Genomic DNA, 21,412 nt, shown 5'->3' with positions numbered 1-21,412 from the left:
TATGATCTTTTTCCTGAACTTAGTGTTGCTGAAACCTAAGAAACAGCAACCATTTCCCAACGTTAACTGTGGTGACGAAGGTGTGGTCATATATATATATATATATATATATATATATATATATACACACACAGTGGAACCCCGGCTTACGAAGTCCCCATTTAACGAAAAATTCAAGTTACAAAGGCACTTAACAGCAATATTTCTGCCCGTGGTACGCCACAATGCCTGCGTAACAAAATCCCACAAATACAGGAAAATTCATGTTACTTTAGAATTATAAAATAGAAAAAAAAAAAAAAAAATTATAAGTTTAAAAAAATGTTAAAAAAATATCATTGCACAGTGTACGTACGTACATGAATTAGCGTAAATGTAAGTTTTAGTTTTAATGTTTAGAATTAAATTCCATAATGTTATGTACATGTACACGTACGTATGTATGCATCCATGCGTATGCTTTCTTCAGCCTCCACCACCTCCGCCGCCACCTCCTCCTCCACCAAGAACTTCGTCTTCAGCCAGCATCGCCTCACTCAAAAGGTACATACATGATTTATTTTATTGATATTTATTAATACATTTATCATTTATAAATTATTTTCTTTATTTCAGATTGTATTTTTGAATATTCTTAGTGTTTTTTTCGAATATTAAGTCATATTTGTAGAAGAAATACACAACTGGTAGGGGGCCTGGAACGAATTAGGCTATTTATAGGGAAAAAGGTGCTTCGACTTACGAAAATTTTGACTTACGAAAGACCCTCTGGTACGAATTAATTTCGTAAATCGGGGTTCACTTCGTAAATATATATATATATATTTATATATTCGTATATGACTCAAACATGTATATATATATATATATATATATATATATATATGTTTGAGTCATCTACTACTAACATATTAAGTCGTTTAGGTGCGAAGAAGACCAAAATATTTTCATGTAGCTCAGAGAATAAATGTGTTATTTCAGCCGAGGCGTTATGTCTGCTGTTCTTGCCTTGGCATTCTTGCCTCTTTTTGTGATGTTTTTTTTAATTCATCGCCGCTGTTTGACAGCCAGTTTGTCCACATTCTTTTTACTCTACATGCTCCCTGTCCGTCTTTTTTTGCCACTCCAGCACTTCTCTCTAACCCTCTCCATCACTCCCAACTCTTTCTCTCTCACTCCATCTCATCCTCCCATCCCTCTGTTTCCTCTTTCCTCATTCCACCCCATCTCATCTCTCGCTTTCTCACCATCTCTTCATTCTGACATGCTTATGTAAGGCAGCTGCTTGTGAAATCAATTACCATTGAATTACACCGGCTATATTTGGCCTCATGACGCCACTGCTGCTGCTGGAACGATACCAGTGCTGTCCTCCTCTGATTTAATGCTTGATGTGGTGTGTCATTATGGTGTTCTTCTAGTTTCTTGTATGTGATTGACAAAATCATCCGTTTGTCTTCCGTTGATGTATCAACGGAATGTTAATCAATGTTAATGTTGTACAAAGATAAGTATGGTTTAGCCTTTGGTTGGTCAGTCAGCCTATTGATCAGTGCACATGGTTCCTTGAGGATGATTCCAAAGAATTTAAGGGAATATAATGTTTCATTTGTGGCTCCACCAAGTCAAAATTTCCACTTGACACATATACAGCATACTATCACGACATTTGGTAGAGGACATTGCTTCACATGAGTCTTACACAATCCGTACCTCAGGCTACAGGTGAGTCAGACCTCCCCCCCTCAGGCCCGAGGGCGCTCACAAGCTCAAAAACAAGGAGACCAAACCTTTAAAGTAACACCATGCACAGCAAAGCTTAGTTTGCTGGCAACCTGTCATTTTCTACAGGAGCCTTAATACTGAGGTGCTGAATGTGTACCTTTTAGGCCTTCCACGATCAAGAGGTGATGATGCCATAAACTGTACATATGGGGGATGTGATGTAGTAGAAGAATCAAAAATCCTGTCCTCTTTTTAAATGTGTGAAAAAAAAATTTCATAAGATTTCACCATAGGCGTAAATTTCAGGGGGATCAGGAGGGAAGATATCATTCATTACATACTCCACATTATCATATAGATAGCTAATGTGTTGCCATATAGTGTATGTCAACTTCTTATATCATTCCTTCCACTGCTTTTATTTTGGTACGGTTTCATATATTTCTGTATTTGGTCTCCCTACCTTCCCCGTATCGCTCAGTCTTTGTGTTTCATTTCACCCCCTCCATGCAGAGTCGTATATGATATCCGATGAGCGGCGCTGCCAGGAAAGCCATTGAGCTGAGCAGTGAGGTATGTGGCCGCGACAGTCCGCTCTCCACAGTGGAAGGCCCGACTTCAAAGCCTCTCTTCATCCCTCGACCAACTGTGGTCGGGCAGCCAAAGTGTCAGTGGGTGAGGAGTTATTTACAGGCCTGTTTTCTGTGTCCTCGCTCCTCATGAGGGAACCGGCGCCAGAAAAGAGGTTTTGTGTGTCAGAACAGAGCGAGGCTTCTCTAGGCTGGGGAGAAGGAGTCTGCTCTGACAGCGGTTTGTGAAGAGAACAAACTGGACCTCTCCTCTTTTCTTTCCTCTCCCTCCTTTGCTTCTTCTTTTTTTTTTTTCCTTTTCTTTTTAGTTCTGCTCAGACAGGGTTTCTATGACAACCAAGCCCAGTCCCATTGGATTTGGCTTACCTTCTCCTCACTGCTTTTTTTTTCGACAAAATTACACACCCTGTGTGTTATCATTGTGCTTTCAACCAAATCGTATTGCCACATTTGGATTTGCTTACTTGTAGTTGTACAGGAACTGACACCATGTATGAACACTAAAGTACATACCTTACCTTACATCGTCACAGTATCCTTTCTTGCTTTAAATTACAGTGTCATCTTTTGTTCCCGTTCACAAGTACATCTGGCAAAATTACACCTCTCACAGTAGCAGCGTTGTAACCTTTTCTCTCTGTTTTGTTTTCTTCCTACTCCAGCTCATACAGGGTTAGAACCTTCATTTGTATTGTCTCTGTTGATAGCTGTGATCTTCTCTGCAATTCTAATGCAGACTGAGCAGGTTAAAGGTGTGTTCACTTCTAAGGCTTTACAACCATCATCATCGCGACAGATACACCTTACACTGTTCCAAGTATCACACCACGCGCCAGAACTAGTCATTATCTATTTACATACGTTTGATAAGATTCTCTTTTTGATTGAACATTCTATTAAACACAAAGCATCTCCCAGATGACCCATAAAGCTTCCAACACATCACATATACAACCACAATGCTATCACATGACAAAGAAATTCAGAAGAAAGGGAAGAATCTGTGTCAAGATGTTGGCATTTCAATGAACCTGCTATAATGACAAGAAGGAATCTAGTCGGTTCACAAATGGAATTCATTTTGAAAGTCTAATGTGTAAGACATGGCCAGAGTAGCTCCAAAAAGTAGGGGGTAACATATCACCAGTAGAACCTGAACAATAGCTACTTCTGATATTCTCATTTGATAGATCACCTGATACACACACAATGGTCCTCAAAATACAGATACAGATATCAGCCAACCCATACATCAGTTCTGGTAGCCTGCTTTAACTCACAACTGCTGCTAACTATTCTCTTTGCTGGCTGGCTTTAGCTGTGACTACCTATCACTGAATGAAGTAACACAATGATGATTTACCCTATGGCCCACTGAAGAAAGTGCTTGCATTTGATGTAATACCGAAGATGTACACTGGGTGTCGGTGGCAACTTTCCTGGAAAATATCACACGTGGCGCACAGTTAGTGACGTGTTCACCCAGAATTGGTTGGTCGGCCAGAGAGAGGAGGTGGCTCACATCACAGTGACACAGAGTTAGCCTAAAATTAGACAATGAACAAGTATGAACTAGAGTTGGGCCGATGGCTGACTGCCCTGGATTACCACTGCCAGACCCTCATAACATGGCGATTTTAAAGGCTCCCCACCAGAGAATGCAATTAAGTGGTGTGCCCCTTCAGAGTTGCCGTAGGGGTAGCATTGTTGTTTGTGATATGTGGGGAGAGGAAAATTAATAGAAGTATGTTGCTGCTCAGTGAACTAACGCTATGGCCCATCCACATGGAAGCACTTTTGTGTGTAAATGCACATGTTTTGCATCATTTTGGCTGATTGTCCACATGGATCCTGTAAACGCACTTTCTTGAAACTGGGTCTCAGGGTGGAAAAATCCAAAACGCAGCCCTTGTATTCACATGTGGACAGCAAATCCACGTACTTTGCGTATCGATGATGCCATCACCCCACCCCTCGACCTCTAGCCTCCGACCTTTTAACCCTGCGACGTCTCATAACAGCAACAACAAATGGCGGACTACGTGCTTGTGTTCATGCCGCAGAAGATATTGGGCACTTTTAGGGTTACTAGGGCAAAATATTATGCTCCTCTGCCACTACGCTGAGCGGAAAAGGATTATGGACGACCAACCAGCCATTTTCATCTTCTTCTTGTTTTGTTCGATTTCTCCTTCTACTGTCTATCTGTATCCAGTGCGCAAGCATGTTGCGCATGCTCTGTCTCTTCTCAGTTTTTGGAGAATTTCAAGCGGCACCTACAGGCTGGAATATGAAGTACAGCGTTTTGCATCAAGTTGAAAGCGAAATACTGATTTATTATACATTTAGATTTCTGTTTACACATCCAGCGGAAAGAGCAACGTTAGTTTTCATAAGGAGTCCCATTTGAGATTATCCGACCACATCCACTGTTCACTATCCTGCCAGCTCTGTTTGGTTATCATAAACTCACAGTGCAGCTGCGAAATATATGCAAATGTTTGATTTATGTCCTTTCTTTGTGCTGGGTGGGTGTACAGAAGGTTTGGTTTTAATTTGGCCTCTTGTTGCACAAGCTGACAGAAGACATCAAAGAGTACACAAAAAAAGGCATCAAATACTCGCCCTGAGGCATAAATCAGTTTGTGCTTGGAGGCTGCAGGAATTCTCTGCAACCTTTGCATATTGAAGCTAGGATTAAAACTCTAAGTGATACAGGCATAAAGGAGATCTTGAATTAATTCAAGTTGCACGCTGACCTCTGTATCTCCTGCCTGACAGTAACAGGTCATACTGAGTGGCCAACTAAAAATGAAATTTGCAAATTTAGAACACTAGCAGTGTTCAGCTTTAAGACCCAAATGTTAGGGTACAAGTCCCAGTACAGTACAACAATATCTATATATGTACTCTAAAGGAGTGACCCCATTTAAAGGTTACATGTGGCTGATGGAAGGTTGGGAGGAAGCTTCCATCGTCCAGTGACTGTGGAGCAGTTTAAGTAGATGCTGGGACAGTAAAGAGACTCAGAGAGAAGCTTCCTGTCACACAGGAAATCAATTGCACAGCCATGCAGAGGGGAGGCATCTGATCTAATGTACAATCACTGAATCGATATCTGGAAACTGGGACAGCACGAACAGACAGAGGCGGAGAGGAAGAGGAAGGGAGACAGATAAGACAGGTAGACAGAGATTTCCACTGGCAGACGATGTTCTGAGATGTTCTGAGGTTTGTCCAAAAATAAAAACTAAAAACAAGTAAAATAAAAACATAGTAGAAACCACTTTAACTAAAGCACTGGAGCTAAAATCTTGGTGTGGAACATAAATGTCCCATTGATTCACTTTCCATTAAAATCACATTCACATATCTAGTTTGCTCAACATACCAAAAAAAAAAGCTGATCACTCAACAATTCAAACATGTTGAGTAGTAGTGCTGAGGCTCGTCTCCCCTCTCTCCACCTGCAGCTCTGTCAGGCTACAGTACAAGGTCACTGACTCTGCTCAAGTGCATTAATAGACATATGGCTGCCACACTTCAAAGAGGATGACGGCCCTCTAAAGGATGTGGATGCTCTCTCTTTGTCCCTTCCATTCACAATCTGCTAAAGGCTGATAAACAACCAAAGAAGGACTGACTGCTAAAGTACAAGGACAAAATGAGAGACTGCTACAGATACTTCACTTCAGTCAAAATATGGAAATTCTGTGTATAGAAACTGCGTATAAAAATGCAAGCTGCAGCTTTGATACTTAGAAAACTTCAAGTTATAAAAACATACTGCACATTTCTTACAAGCAGTGTATGTTGACAGCATGTGCTTGAGTGAGTTATCTAACTGTTAATATCCCAACAAGCTTTTGATGGATTGTCATGAAACGCAGCCGTCCTCGACACCCAAAATATGGATTTTTACTGACTTTGTTGATCCTCTGACCTTTCCTATAGCACCACCAGCTGGTCAGACATTTTAGTCAGTGAACTAGTTCAGCAGCCACTATATGGATTGGCACTAAACTTTCTAGAGAGGATGTATTGTAATGATTTTGGTGATCAGCTGACTTGTTGGGATGGATTGCACACATTCATTTTCCCTTGAGGATGCACTGTAATCACTTTGGATTGATCCTCTGACTTTTAACTGTGCCAGCTTTGCCAAATCAACAATAATCATTGTATTTGTACGATCATTTTTTCCTCTATACGATCAACTAAAGTGGCATTAAGTGACATTACTAGCTGCTCTTAGTTTTCACTGTCTCATTTCAAATGCTCCTCTGAAATGATCAGAAGTGCAAAATATCTGTCTTCAGTTGTTGTAAATTATGGCATCACAGCCAATTCAAGCTGTACACAGGCAGTCTGTGACGTCTGTGTATGGATCAACCTCCATTTTACATAATTTCTCACGTAAAACTAGCATCATGTGAGTTTGCTTCTGTTTAGAAATCATCTGAGCGGACCTGTCCCTCTCAGACAACAATAACAAAACTGCATACATTAAAAGTCAAACATACGTTTATACTGTCGAGGTTTCACATCTGAATCAAGTCTTTGTGTTGTTGAATATTTTACAGGCTGATTTAAATCAGTCAAATGTTAATGTAGACAACATTTATTGTGTGCTGTTTCTATATATGAATGTGGGCTATTGAGTCTCCAACATCATCCACACAGTATATCTTCTGTTAACAAAATAGCCTAAACCTTCAAAATCAAACAATTCAGATCAAAATCTCTCCAACTCAACCAAAATAAAAGGTTTCTAGAAAACGTCATCCAGTCGAGTCAACACCTAAACCAATCAGCTGTTAGATCAGGTGACAGTCAGGCGTTTCCCATCATGCCATGGTAGAGCAACTGCAGCACCTCGCTCCAAACACTGTAGCAGCCTCGATCCTGTGAGACTACCATTGCCTAAATAAGCATGAAGTCAGAGCAAGTCGGCATCAAGTCTGACACGAATCTAACCAATGTGCATTGTGCGGCCATTGCTGCTAATCAATTCTGCCCAGGCCTGGCTGATCTCTAACCAGCCTTATGTGTTCTACCCGCATCATGTCCATTTGGATCCTGTCTTATTTTCCTTCCTGTTAACTTGATGTCTTTTAGGTGTTGGTGTTATTGATTGGAGTGGATGTGACCTCTGAAGGATCTTCCTCCAGTCAAGCAGAGTGGAGTTAATCCTGAGCGACAGGATCCAACATTCTGCCCTCCACGTCATTCTTCCTCTCACCATCCTTTCAACATGTTGGTCACACATGCAAAACGAACAGATACACCTGCTGACGCGCATGTTCTTACACACCTTTAAGCAAAACAGAAGCGCTGTAATCATGAATCACTGCTCGCAAGTGTCTTTAAATCAGTTAGTAACTCCGCTCTCAGCACCGTTTGAAATGAAACTTTTAATTATTCATAGCTGCTGAATGTGTGGAGCAGTCTTCTGTGGCTGAGAAGCTACCCAGAGCAGAGATATCAATGTCGGAGCGGAGGATTAAATATTAAATATCAGCTATTAGCTCCAGACTGAAATTCTCAGCAGCGCTTCCTCTTCTGGCATAAAAAGCTCACTCATCTGCGCTGTCAGATGAAAGCTTCGCGTCTCTGAAAACTGTTACACATGGTATCCAAAAAGTCAGTGTCTCTGGCAGTAAGGAAAACAGCCTCATCTTTGGATTGAAGGCAGTGCATTTCTGCATTTGTACCGACTGTATTCAGGTGAAACAAAAGAGGGCACAGAGAGTGTCCAGTCACCGCTCTATTTTTACCTCAGTGGCGGCATCAGAGCTGTGAGAGGGCGAGACATCGGACATGTGAGGGTCGGACATATAATGGCAGTCAGTGTGCAGGGGTAAAACGAGTGTTGCTAAATGTGTTCAAAATCTCAAGTATTCCTCCTTTATTTGCTCTGAGTATTGGCCTGGATTCTTAATGTTACTTGGAACCAATTTAACATCCCATAATAAGAATCAGACGCAGGTGCAGCTTTTCTCTGACTGAATATGAAAAAAGAAACATTGGATACAAAAAAGGGACATCAGTTACTTAAGTTGCTGAACACGAATGAGACACAAAAAATTATATTGTGCTGTAATATTGAGGTTCACAGTTCATTCGTGATCCTGTAAACCACTGCAAGGATACAACAACATGATCATCACAATATACTAGCTACAGCCGTGTTATACACCTGATGTTCAGTTAGGTTTCTGCAAGAGAGCTATACGGTCGGGTCAAGGCATCAAAACTACTTCGTTAGGTTTAGGAAAACATCCTTGTTTGGGTTGAAATAACTGTCACTGATATAACTTCAGTTACCAACGTACATACATTAATATAAGTGGCTGCAATTATGTATTGTATGTATTCACTATATTAATAGACAAACAAACAGTTGTCTCCTGGGTGAAAACTCTGTGCTTGTTTACCCAACCACACAGTACATCCCTACACTAGTTGAGGTCACTGCCTAACAAGAAATGTCAATATGGGTCATTATCAGCTGCTTTCATGGTTGACTTTTTGTTTTTTTTTTTCCAATGAGGATGTCCTTTGATTGGACCATGTGAAGAGATTGTTTTCACACCCTCTGTAATATAGTTTTCATTTTTAGGGTTTGGAAATTAACGAGTATTGTTGTCTTTAAATTCAACGTTGGTCTACAAGTCTACACAGGCTAAACATTGAGCACACAGACCAACACATCTTCCTGAATTTCTTTGGTCAGGTAGCAATAACTAATTTCAAATAATAATGATTTTTTTTTTTTTTAAAAAGTGTGTAAGTTACATTGTCATAATAAACTCAACAGGGGCCGACAGCTCATTGTGCCTCTGGGTTATTGCTTTAATCTCTGTCTAGACAATCCAAATGGGGGCGATCTCTAATGACTCAAGCCTTTTAAATTCCTCTCTTGCAGATAAGAGCTATTACGAGAGCAGGTAATCACTGACTCTGTGAATGAGCTGTAAAAGCATCAAGTTTTTCACAGCCCTCAAACCAGCTGAGCTTCCCAAGAAAGTGCAGCCATCGGTGGTCTAGTTGTAGATTCTCATGGTGGTATCAGTGTATGTCACCTGATTAACAGTTATTTCTAGCCCAGAACCCCCTCCATGGCCTGTCCCTCTTGAAGCAGACAAGAGAGACAGGCCATGTCAGTCAATAAGCAACTAAACAAGTAACCAAGAGCTCTCATTTAATACCCCTTTCAAATTAAAACTCCAATATAGTGCAGGTTTCAGGAAACTTATTATCCACTAAATGGGGAACAGGGTACATTAGGACTAAAAGCCTGTCTGGATTAAAAGCATTGTTCTCTCTGCTGTTGAGGAGACTAATTAAGTTCACTTTTTTAAACACGCAGTATGTAATTTCTTCTGCTCAAGGTGTCAATCGAAACAAAACAAAAGCTGTGACTAGCATGGAATCATAGAATTATTTGTTCGTGTTGTCAACATTGCTGATAAAAATCCATCTGACGTGACTCTGGACGAGATGTGTTCTTTGGGATGTGTTTGGGATGTCATTCACCAACTTCCTTCATCACTCCTGAGTCTCTCCTGGAAGTTAATGTGACAGGCGACTGAATGACACACACTGCTAAATTGAGTAAAATTACAGACCGAGGTCGAACATTTCTGGAAACATTTGGGATAGTGTAAGTATTCACTGACTCAGTCACGCTCGTTGTCTCCATTTTAGTTTGTAGACATGAGTTAAGACTTCTGAATGTTTTGGGTTGGGAAAAAGTTTGTTTTTATGATTTATTAATTTTATGCGGAAGAATTTGTTCTTTAAAAATTTACCTAATCTGGAACTACAGATTTTTCTGTGTTCCATTTTTACATATACAGTTAATGATAAGTAGATGCGTTTTATTTAGATATATATTATATATCACTATAAGAGTGGAATTAGATTGTATTTTGTTTATTTAAAAAAAAAAAAAAAAAAAAAACGTATGTAAAAATGACGTAGTTAGGGAAGTTACATTTTGAGTTCAAAGTCTGAAACCTTTCTAAGCACAAGCAGCGACTATGACCTGCCTACAAACTAAACTGCTCTGGTGTCTAATCTAAAATGTGTTCCTAGCTTTGAAGGTGTGTGTTGGTTGGATCAAGAGCTGCCACTGCCTGAGGTTGGAGCCGTGATTACACTGAAGCCTTCTCATGTCCTCGTTTGCACATTAATGCCAACTTAATGGAACATGGACAAGAGGCCAGTGGGGCTCACATCAGGATTGACTAAGCACTGTCACTCCTCACCCACAGTTAGGGATGTGGTAACTGCTTTTGGAGCTTGAGTTTGATTGGACAGCTTTTACCCCTTTTGAAAACCATATTGTGCTGTGTAACAGCCATCTAAAATAAAACATTTACAGTCACCTACACTGTAGCTGTTATCTCCAACATGGTGTACTTGCATGCTCTCAACAGTAATGTTATGTAACAGACCCAACATCAAGCAGTCTGTTTGATCACATGAGCTGTAATATAATACACATTTAATTAGGCTCAACAGCCAAAGGACATAAAGCTATTCACATTAAGCCAAAAACATGCTGGTGTTTAATATTAAAGCCCTGCAGACAGCGCCCTGGAAAATGTGCTGATTCGGTTGTTTTCTGTCTGTTCTCATCACTTTGTCCAGTCAGCGTCTGAGGATACCTGGAGGACAGATCAAGAAGAACTGCATCCTTGTTTTTCATGCAAATTCTCCCTTCTAAACACAAGTTCTTGTGGAAAAGTTTTACTTTTTAACATTATCATCCACTGTTTACAATGAGACTACATAAAATTGATGCAATTTAAAAAATAAAAAAAACATATTGGTTTTCTATGAACAGTAAAGCAGACATGAGATTTAAACCAATGAACACAACCAATTTTTTTTAACCTTAAAATAATGCGTCAAAGTCATTTTGATGGTACAGTGTCTTCTGATTGGGTGAATCACTTGTTTCTGCACTGTGTAACTTCATTGAGAGGTTTTTCAAGACGTAACATTGTTGTGGTGAGTTTTGTTTGTAATTAGCACCTACATCATGTCTGACAGGTTGTTACAGACCTGGGATTTGTGGTGTTGAAACTGTGGGGGGTGCTAAATCACACAAAATGCCCATTTCTACATAATGTTGTTTAAAGTCTCAAATAAGTTCCAAGTGATTTTTCCTCAGGGCAAGTTGATTTAAGTCAAGAACCTGGTTCTGTCAAGTCATTGTTTCCCCCCAAGATACTGCAGTCTTACCTGCAGTATCCAGTGTTTATAAGGATAGAGGAGAAGTTCTTAGTATCTGTCCAATAGTTCTGTTATTGACCCAGTTATTTCACCTGTTCAGCATGATGATTTTTTGAATTCAGTTACTGGTATTCAATGAAATAAATGTAATCAAACAAAAGAAAAAATAACTTTATCAAAGCTTGATTATTACATTTCCTCTTAATAAAAGTAAATCCCTCCCAGCTTCTCAGGCACATTACAACAAAGTAAACTAAAAACATGACATGAACACAGACAAGTCATTCAAGTCATCTTGTCTCCAGTCAAAAAGTATTTAAATTCCAAATTTAAAACAAGCACACAGAGGTGCAATCTCCACTGAACAACATTTGTGCAGAACCGGTCATTATAAGTATTTGGTTGCTCCCACATGGCTCTGGTGGATTGCCCGAGTCAACACTTGAGGATGGTGAAGCAGAATTATCTAGGAGTAGAGACCTCTCGATAGATGCCAGCCTCACAATTTGAAAGCGCGGGTGGGAAGGGGAAGCCATTTCAGCACAGTAAATGTTCGTCAGGAGCTCCATGACATACAAGGTCACGCTGATCTATGACAGGCCAGAGTTGTGTAAGGCTGGGTCAGTGGAAATTTCGTCTGGGGTGATGCATCACGCTGCACTCTCTGGCAAATGTTAATGGACACATCTAACTCGGTGGATTCTGGGAGAACATTATCTGTCCTAATGCATAGTGCCAGCTGTTGCTGCTGGATGAGAATCCCTGTCTGGGGATGTTTCTCATCAAGTGAGCTGGGCCCTTCGGTGTTGTTAAGGGAAATCCAAATCCTACATCAAACAATATTTTAGAAACCATAATGTTTTTTGTTTTTTTAACTTTGAATCAACAGTATGTAGGAGGCCCTCTCCGGTATCAACATGACAGGAACCATAATCGTAAAGAAGTGTGTGTCCTACTGGCCAGCAAAGAGTGTTGGACCCACCCCACTAAAGCTGGGAACATTTTCCCAGAAGAGCGGAGGCTGCTATAGCAACAATGGCTACGGTTTTGTAATGTCACCGTTCAACATCCACACAGAGGTTTAACGTTGTGGTGCCCCGACACTTTTGGAGATGCAGTGTATGTTAGTTGCACAGTACAGTGGAACTAAACAGAGTCTGCCACTCTTTCACCAGTGATTCATTACATTCACTGGCTTGTTATTAACTCGTCTGAAGGTTAAAAACACATGAGCTTCGAGCTTAAAAGGTCATTTCGCCCTGTCACCAGGTAACCAGATTTTTTATTAGTATGTATCACTAATCACTTGTGACCTACTGGTGTCACTACAATCACAGCTCGCTACCACGTTCCCCAACACCATCACTTGTATTTTTGTTGGCTCAAGCTGAATGGCACAGTTGGATCGTCCGGGCAATCACACTAAAAAATATAACCAAATGTTTATTCTAGTGGTTGTGTTTCTATGGTCCGCTCAGAGGCCTGCAGGGTGGCTGCCAGCAGGGCAGACGGGCAGACAGTGTGTGGCCACCAGCAGTACACGGAGAGAGGAGGGGAGTGTTTGCCGGACTCCTTCCTGAACCAAACGGAGAACCAGATGTCGAGGAGCAAAGCTCAGTGGAGCGCGCTGGGGGAATGAATGGTTTCCTGATCAAACTACAGTCGCTTCCTCCGGAGACGCACGGTTTTATTAGAGCGCCCACTGAATACAGGCCATAACCCTGAGCCTCAACAGCAGCAAGTACCCTGTCTGAGTGGGTATGAAGATGTAAAGCCAAATCATGTAGTGAGATAAGAGGCTATCAATACTGCAGAAGGGGAATTTTAGAGTAGATCTTAAAGAGGCTCTATATAACGATTTGTACTCAATCCCCCTTTTTTTATTGGCCATATGTGAGCAGACTGGAACATGACATGGTAACTGAGACCCTCTCGTCTCTCTCAGTTGCCTACAGGCCTGTGGATGGTTTACTGAAGTAGTTTAATGTTGCAGGACTGTGATTTCTTAGTGAAGAACTCAACAGTCCAACGGACGTGACTTGACTTGTTACTATGGTGGTTATCAGGCGTGTGTAATAATAGGTTACATGTAGGCTATTGTAATGAGAGAAATAAAACATTTTTTAAAGAGTACCTTCTGTCCTTTTTTTTTTAAAGTAATTTAAAACCTCTGTTCTCTACTATATGCTTTTCTTATGGCCAGTAATCTAATTGTTACTTTGTTACATTAGCCATTTGAAAATGTTTACTGTGTAATGATAAGTTATCTTATAGCTAGTGGTCTTTTGGACTTTTAAAGCAGTTAACATAACATAATGCTTACTTTAACTTTAACATTACTTTCATAATTGCAATTCATAATATAACACAGCACTTTAGTTACGGTTACTTTAAAATAGATTTTCAGTTTTCTACAGCCACTGGCTGTTCCGTAATAAGCAACTTGACTATTATTAAGGAATATATTAAAGTACTATTTAATATGGGGGGAAATGTAATATTTAGTCTCTGATGATCTGTTTGAATCGGAGCTTCACAGTGTATGAGCTCAACAGGCCATGCTTTGTACCTCACCGATGTTAGTAATAGCTTCTTTATCAAAATAATAACATGTAAATGGTAGAACTCGTCTAATACTGAGGCTTTGCGGTTGTACTACTGGCTGGCCACCATCTCAGTGCATCGGTATTTGAATGAGACTCAAAAATCAACTTTCCTTGCAAACAGGACCTTTAAGATGTCATCTTTCCGATACGTCTGTTTCCTATCCTGTGACATTCGAAAACATTCAACAGCCTCATCTGTTTAGAGAAACACTGGAGTGTCACTGTGACTACGGCTGCTAACAATAAGACCTGTGGATTATCCAAACTAATGTGGACACTTTTTCTGGAAGGCACATTGCTGTTGGATGTTTAAATTGGCATTTAAATGTCCTCAGATGTCCAGATACTACTGCCACTGCCCAACCCCGCTTATATTGGACTGGCAGACAACTGATCTTCATCCCGTTATTTCCATCCATTGCACTTTTCTTTTCTTTTATGATCATTTTAAGCATGTACATGTTATGATGACGATACAGAAGCCTTTACCAACATCTGACTGAGACTCTGAGCCGAGAGGAATTTTAGAAGGCGATACATAAACACACCACTTGTGTTATTTTGAGCTACATGGATCATGATCCTGACAGGGCAAGGCTATTTTTGTTATGCAAAAATGACGGATACAATTTATATCACATTCATATATCGGTTCCGATCTCAATCAATCGACATTCAAATCTCTCTCCTCGTCTTTTTTCTTTTTTTTGAGAGTGAGGTATCTTTAGTTACATAATGAAGAACAACTCATCTCGAGGGCAAAATCACGTTTCCACACATTACATGGAGCTGTTGCCCCTGGTCTGCCATCCTCCATTTTAATAGCCATCCTCCATTAGCGACCACAAAGAGTAACAGCGCAGACAGCCAATAACCAATATGTCAGCAGCAGCATTCACATAATGAACGGACTGGATGACACTAACACGCCGTGACATCTGCTCTGAACACATTGTGACCGTGAAGGTTTTTCTGCTGTGATCATATAACTACAAAAAGTACATCTGCCTTTTCTGACAGGATCAATGTGCCACTATATCTTAATGAGGAAGAACTTACCAAGACGATCATTATGACTACAGATATCCTATTCTCTATTGCAGTTCCTAAGCTGAGGATGTGCAGTGCGTGCACACTGATGTGTAATAATAGTGCATGCAGAAATGTGTGGAACATGCAGTTCCCACCAGACTGACTCAGACGTTCACAAAGGATGCCAGGCTGCTATTTCAAAGTGGCTCGGCAACAGTAATAGGTAATTCACACACTGAGGGGAAAAAAAGGTGTGTGTGTGTATGGGATGGTAGAACATGCTGTGATGCTCCTTTTGCTCATGGGTATAGTAATGCCAACCAATGAGGGTGAGATGTACCTAAAATCACCCAATCCAGACCAATTATGGGACCAGTGTTGGTAATCCTGTTCTTACATTTCATCATTCACTTGATGGATTATCTGGGAAAAAAGAATGAGTCCCCTTTTTGTACCTTGTAAATGACTTACTAGCTTTTTTCAGAGCTTTCAACACCACTTTTTCATCAGTGGATGAAGATCGCTCTGTTGTCATGGAGATGGTTTGGTTGTCTTGTCATCATGTATGGGATTTCTGTCATGTCAAAAGCTCCAGGAAAAGCTAGTTAGTAGATCTAATCTTAAGGTTCAAGTCTCACAAATAAGTTGTTTAATACGTCAATATATTATCACAGCGTAAAATCTGTAATATACATAATAAAAGTGTTGTAGCAGTCTTCAAAATTTTGTAATTAACAGTAGATCGTAATGTTGCCACACAGAGAGCATTAGCTGCTGTCTGAAAGAGTTACTTTTGCTAAATTGTACATGCTGTAATGCAGTCATTGAGTTTTTGTTTGTTAGTTTGTTTGTTTGTTATTATATTCTCTTAAAGTTGACCCACAAATGAAAATTCAGACATTATCTACTCACTCCCATGCCAATGGAAAGTCAGGTGAAGTTCTGTAGTCCCAAAAAAAAACATTTCTGGAGCAAAACAGTGTTACAGCATTCTCCTAAACAACTGAAGTCTCTAGGGAGTTGTTCTCAACTGAAAAAAATAAATAAAATCAACTGAAAAAAAAAAAGAAAACAAAATGGCTCTATACAGGTCATCTCTCTGAGTCTCCAGAAGCCCCTAGATCCCAAATTCATTTGAAAAGACACAATTTACACCCTTGTTGAACAGTCTACCTTATGCACCAACTTCAGAAATGGTGCACAAGCTTTTTTAGCTTAGAGGCTATTGTGAAGTTTTAAAAGGGAGTCAATAACATCTTTTCAAATTTATCTGACATCTGAGCTCTTCAGGAGACTTATGGACGAGCTGTACGGAGCCATTTCATCTTCTTCTTCTGTTGCGTTTAGATTTTCCTGAGAATTCCCTATCTACTTCAGTTGTTTAGGAGCGTGCTGCAAAACTATTTTGCTTTGAAGCTCCAGAAATGTTCAGTGGAATGCACGACTTCATCCTGTTTTCGATTGGTGCTAGGGTGGGTAGATAATTTCTGAATTTTCGTTTTTGGGTGAGCTTTTCCTTTAAGTTGAAATAGCTGTATTAACATTGAGATGCAGCATCAAACAGAGGTCCTTCCTATTACTTTTTTACCAGTATGGACCTTAGCCAGACTCTGAGTTAAACACAAGTGAATGAGCTTGAGAGGTTTGGCAAAACTCACTATTTGTTGTGTTGGGTTGTGATGCATGGAAAAACATTACAAGAATGAGAAAACGTGTCTGGCTGGAGCAGTCTCACCGACACAGCATGTCTCCTGGAATTGGTTGCCACCAAATGCTGTTGAGGGGATTGTCATTTTCAGGGTCTGGCTTTGCTCCCAGCCTAATTCCCAGTATCTGTTGTGATTTTAAAAAAATATTTTCTAAATAGATATTTGTCAGATGACAGATGGACAGATCATCCTGTTGCTGTGCTAATCATGTTTTTGATTAATTGCACGATTGGGTAAATGATGAATTTATCTTGTCGCTGCAAAATGAATATGTGAAAACACTGGACTGACTGGTTGACAGAATGGAACGGATGGACGGAGATGCCATAGATAAATCCACACAGGCTGAATAAAGGAGAGGCCTGTGTGGCACGGTATGGTACGTTATGTAGGTAGGTACATAGCTTTCACGATCCTACGTACATGGTCTGCAGGAGGCTCTGTGGAACCGTGCAGCCAGCCTTGGGAGGGAAGTTCCAAAACAATCCAGGCCCCATCTAGCAGCGGGTATAAAAATACAAGAGACAAGAGCTACTGTACTGGTGTTGCTGCATTGCAGGTGCAAAGGCAGTAAAACGATTCACAGAAATATAAGAGGAGACTTCATGCAATAAAGCTACACAGAGCAGATAGAAAGTATGATTAGGATCCTGGGGAAAAGGGCCATAAGAGACAGGGAAGAAAAATGTGAAGGTTAACAATTTATTTTTTACAATTTATAGAAAAAGACTGTGACTAGTGCTGATGATATTCTAGTTATTAGATCTTCTAATTAATGAACACAAAAGTAGCTTGCGCAGTGAGGACGCTAAAGCTGCATTAACTCCAGCTATCTACTAATCAGCCTCTAATAGTGGCCAGAATGAAGACTTTAATTTACATTAACAATACCGTTGTTCAAGCATTTCCTAATGGACACTGGCTAATCAGAGCAGAGTTCCAACAGAAACATCTAGCAAAGAGCAAATACATCAGCATGCAACACACGGTAAAAACAACACAGTGTTTGCCAGCGTCCCACTTGTAGTGCCAGCCTCCATTGTTTAACTGTTCGAAATGCCAGTGGGTGGGTGGGTGGCTGGGGGGCCCCGGGCTTGGGGGGTTGAGAGTGGAGTTTTGGGAACTCAAGGAGCAAGAACAGTTGCTCCAAAAGGGAAAGAACTAAAACAAAAATCAATGACTCGTGGGTATTGATCGCAAACTGACTAACTGTTGCTGTCGGGAGGTGCCATTACTGACTGGAACACATCACAATCAGATATCCTAAAAACATCAATAACATTTTCCCTCCTTTTTAAGCCAGCCCAGATAGTGTTTTCTCTGGCAGCCGCTAACTTAAAGCAGCTACCATGAACTTTTGTTTTTTTGTTGATTCTGGCGCACTCTGTGGACAAAAGCGGTATGAGCAAAAAAATCTTGATTTGGCCGGCAATAGCAGTCAGTGTTAGCAGGATGCGTAGTGATGAGTTAATGTATCTATATGTAGCTTTGGACCACTAATAATTGTAATATGATGATCCTAAAACAAAATAAACTTTGTTTTAGTGCCATTCATACACGTTGTTACATGCTAGCGGATTCGGTAGAGCAGCTTTCTCTTCTCGGGCTGAGACAGCTTATTTATCGCAACATTATTTATCGCTCAGCCATTATAAACTGGTTTTATTTCAGAATCAGACCAGGTGACAGGCTTTTAGGATTACTATATAGAAACAGCCAGTGTTCTCACTGATGGTCTTAGTATCAAATTAAACTGTTTCATAACCAGTTGAAAACCTGAAAGAATGATGGTCTTAGTATGAAATTAAACTGTTTCATAACCAGTTGAAAACCTTTTAGGCAGTCCTTCCCTTATCAACTCACTCAATTTGGAAAACCTTGGAAAACCAGTCATGCTGTTAAGCTAGAATGTCACTCGAAAAGAGGCAGCTTGCTAACTGGCTGAAGTTAATCCTGAGTCCAGCTAAAGGTTACTTTTTGTTTATGCTATTTTAGTGCTTAACGCATCACTTGGGATGTTCATCCTGCAGCACAGGTCCAGCTAACTATAGCTGGCTCTCCTTCATGGGTCTACATATGGCAAGACCGTCATAATTTTGACCCTGAGATTAAAAAAAAAAAAAAAATCAAGATAGTATTAACTAACATAGGAAGTCGAAGAGTAACTTAGGATGTGTAACAGCTAACAGTGTTATCCAGCAATGGTAGGATGATGTATTTTAGTAGGCATTTCCTTGGTTCCCTCAATGAAAAAGTCAAAGGGATTTTTCAATTTTGACTTTGGGTTATTGCAGTAAATAACATCCGCTGCACCTTTAACAGAATTTTGAAGGGTACATGCAATCAAGAGAAGTAAAAAGCTAACATTAAGCTATGAACGAACTAGCTACATCATGGCCGTATGCTCTACTACGCTTCACTATGCACACTTTACTAATGACCAATCTACAGGTCCTAAAGTTGGAGTTGTAAGGGTCTGACATGTTTAATGTCGTAGAATAAAATGTGAAAATCTCATGATCTACTGTTGACTAACTAACTAGTCATCGAACAAAAAACCTATTCAAGAAAACCATTGACTTTGAGACGATGGATCCGGAGGTTCAAAAATGTTAAACTTCTAAAAGTTCTACTTTTGACCAAATACATGTCAAAAGAATCATTAAGAATGACATTTGAAGAAACAAACTAATTTCATTTCCGTTCGACTTGAATTCTACTGTAGATTCTTGCTCGCTCATATTTGTGGAAGCTTCTGGTAAACAGTTAGCAATCTTAAAACCCCCTTTGATATCATTTCTTCAAATACGGTCTCACACAAGCAATGATGAAGCCAACATTGCCGTGTGGCTCCGTGTCGCTCATGTAGGAACAACAGCAGGAGTCTATTGCTCTTTGTAATTCTATTTATAAACCCAGAGCTGAGAAACAGACCCGCTCCCAGAAGACAGGCTCAGCTTCAGAGGCTGTTTCATGTGCTGAAGGAGCAGCACTGTAGTGAAAAATGACAATAAGTTTTAGAGCTTTAAAACGGGAGGTGAAAAGCCGCTCGTTGCAGGGAAACTATGAGAGCGGCGGGGTTCTGGGTGCTACAGAGAAATTATGTAAGACTACATGAAAATGGGGCACTGACATTGTTGCATTTACAAAGGTTTTGACTGGGATATGACATTTCAGTTCATCTTTCTGCTAAGAGAGGAAAATGTGAGGTTATTATCATCAGTTACGACCTCATGGAGTACAGGCATTTAAACCCTCTGAGTGCCATCATGCTTCAGAGCCTCAGTCTGACAGCGGGTGCCAGCAGCATTTCGTAAATGCAGGGAGAGTCGGGGCACCACTAAAGTCCGCACCAAATTCAATCAACTTTTATGACTTTCACCTCATCATTCACTCACCTTAGTCTGCTGCAAAACCAAGCGCTATGTTTGAAAACACACACTGCTGCCTCGTCTCTGCAGATATACCAACTTTAATCTGTGGTGTTTGAAAGTGGACTTTTTCTAGAAGCTGCAACATCCACGCATCAACCGACCATGTTTATTTCACTGTAAATACCAAATGTAACACAGTGTGAAGTCACGAGCAGATACTGGTGTTTTTAGCTTTGTTGACAGGCTCTGCTGTAGTGTAAATGGCGCACCTTCTTACATGCAGAGTCCATACATTTAACCTGTTTACGTGCTATTCACACCAGTGCTGAAGCTTGCGATGGGAGGTGTGTGTGTGTGTGTGTGTGTGTGTGTGTGCGTGCAGCAGGGGGGCATAAAGTATTCACACACATTGTGCCAAAAATCCTGTCCTCATTTTTTATATCCTCCTCCGTCTGTTATTGTCACAAAGCCACAGAATATGGGAGCTTACGTTTTACTTTCCTGGACAGATTAAGGACAAAGTGAAAATATAATGCTCATGTCAGCTTCATGCACTGTTTTAGCCTTCGTTTTGGTACAAAAACACTTCGGGGCAACTGCTCCACACACATTTTCCAACAAAACTGTTTAAAAACAAATCATGCTCCAGATAGAAAAAGCTTTACTGTACCTGTGGTGTAGTTCAGAGCTTCTCCGGTGGGTACAGTCTGGTTCGGCTGTTTGCTGGTTTCTGTGCCCGCGTGTGCGTTCCTCAGGCTATTAAGGACTGGAGGAGAGCACGTCGGCGAGTCTTTGTTTCTGTGGGTGCACCAGACAAAATGAGGGAGAGAGAGAGAGAGAGAGAGAGAGAGAGAGAGAGAGAGAGAGAGATGCAGAGTCCACCTCTCTCTACTCTGTGTCTCTTTCTCCATCTCCCTCCCCTTCCCGATGATAAACAGTGAGCACGTGGCTTCACCAGTGATGCAGCACACTGAAGATCAAAACACTGAGAAGCGGGGAGTGACAAGGGAGGAGAAGAAGGGAATGAGAAGACTTGAAGAAGAAGAAGAAGAAGAAGACGAGGAAGGAGACAAGGAGGCAAGAGGAGGAGAGGAGACATAAAAGAAAAAAGGGAAAGTTGATTTTGGCTG

At 40.6% G+C, this 21,412-nt stretch overlaps 1 protein-coding gene and 1 long non-coding RNA gene across 6 annotated transcripts in view; one reads left to right on the top strand and one right to left on the bottom strand.

The window, feature by feature from the left end:
- ndrg4 (NDRG family member 4) overlaps nt 1-21,080 on the bottom strand; it is a 61,938-nt gene extending 40,858 nt beyond the window's left edge. For 2 of the 5 annotated variants that reach the window (XM_037107427.1, XM_037107428.1), the window contains exons 1-2: nt 20,953-21,080; nt 17,332-17,405 (exon numbers count right to left, since the gene is read on the bottom strand). In XM_037107427.1, the coding sequence (XP_036963322.1) occupies nt 17,332-17,405 (74 nt within the window). In that variant the 5' untranslated portion in view covers nt 20,953-21,080. The remainder of the gene's footprint in view (nt 1-17,331; nt 17,406-20,952) is intronic. The other 3 variants (XM_037107429.1, XM_037107431.1, XM_037107430.1) reach the window with 2 other exon arrangements.
- Nucleotides 495-10,090, top strand: LOC119024540. Its single transcript, XR_005076497.1, has 3 exons — nt 495-543; nt 2,239-2,400; nt 7,434-10,090. It is a non-coding gene; the product is annotated as an uncharacterized LOC119024540 (long non-coding RNA).
- Nucleotides 21,081-21,412: the final 332 nt, after the last annotated feature.

This window comes from Acanthopagrus latus, chromosome 8, assembly GCF_904848185.1.
Source record: "Acanthopagrus latus isolate v.2019 chromosome 8, fAcaLat1.1, whole genome shotgun sequence".
In the NCBI taxonomy this organism is placed as follows: Eukaryota; Metazoa; Chordata; class Actinopteri; order Spariformes; family Sparidae; genus Acanthopagrus; species Acanthopagrus latus.
This window is presented reverse-complemented; position numbering and strand designations above follow the sequence as displayed.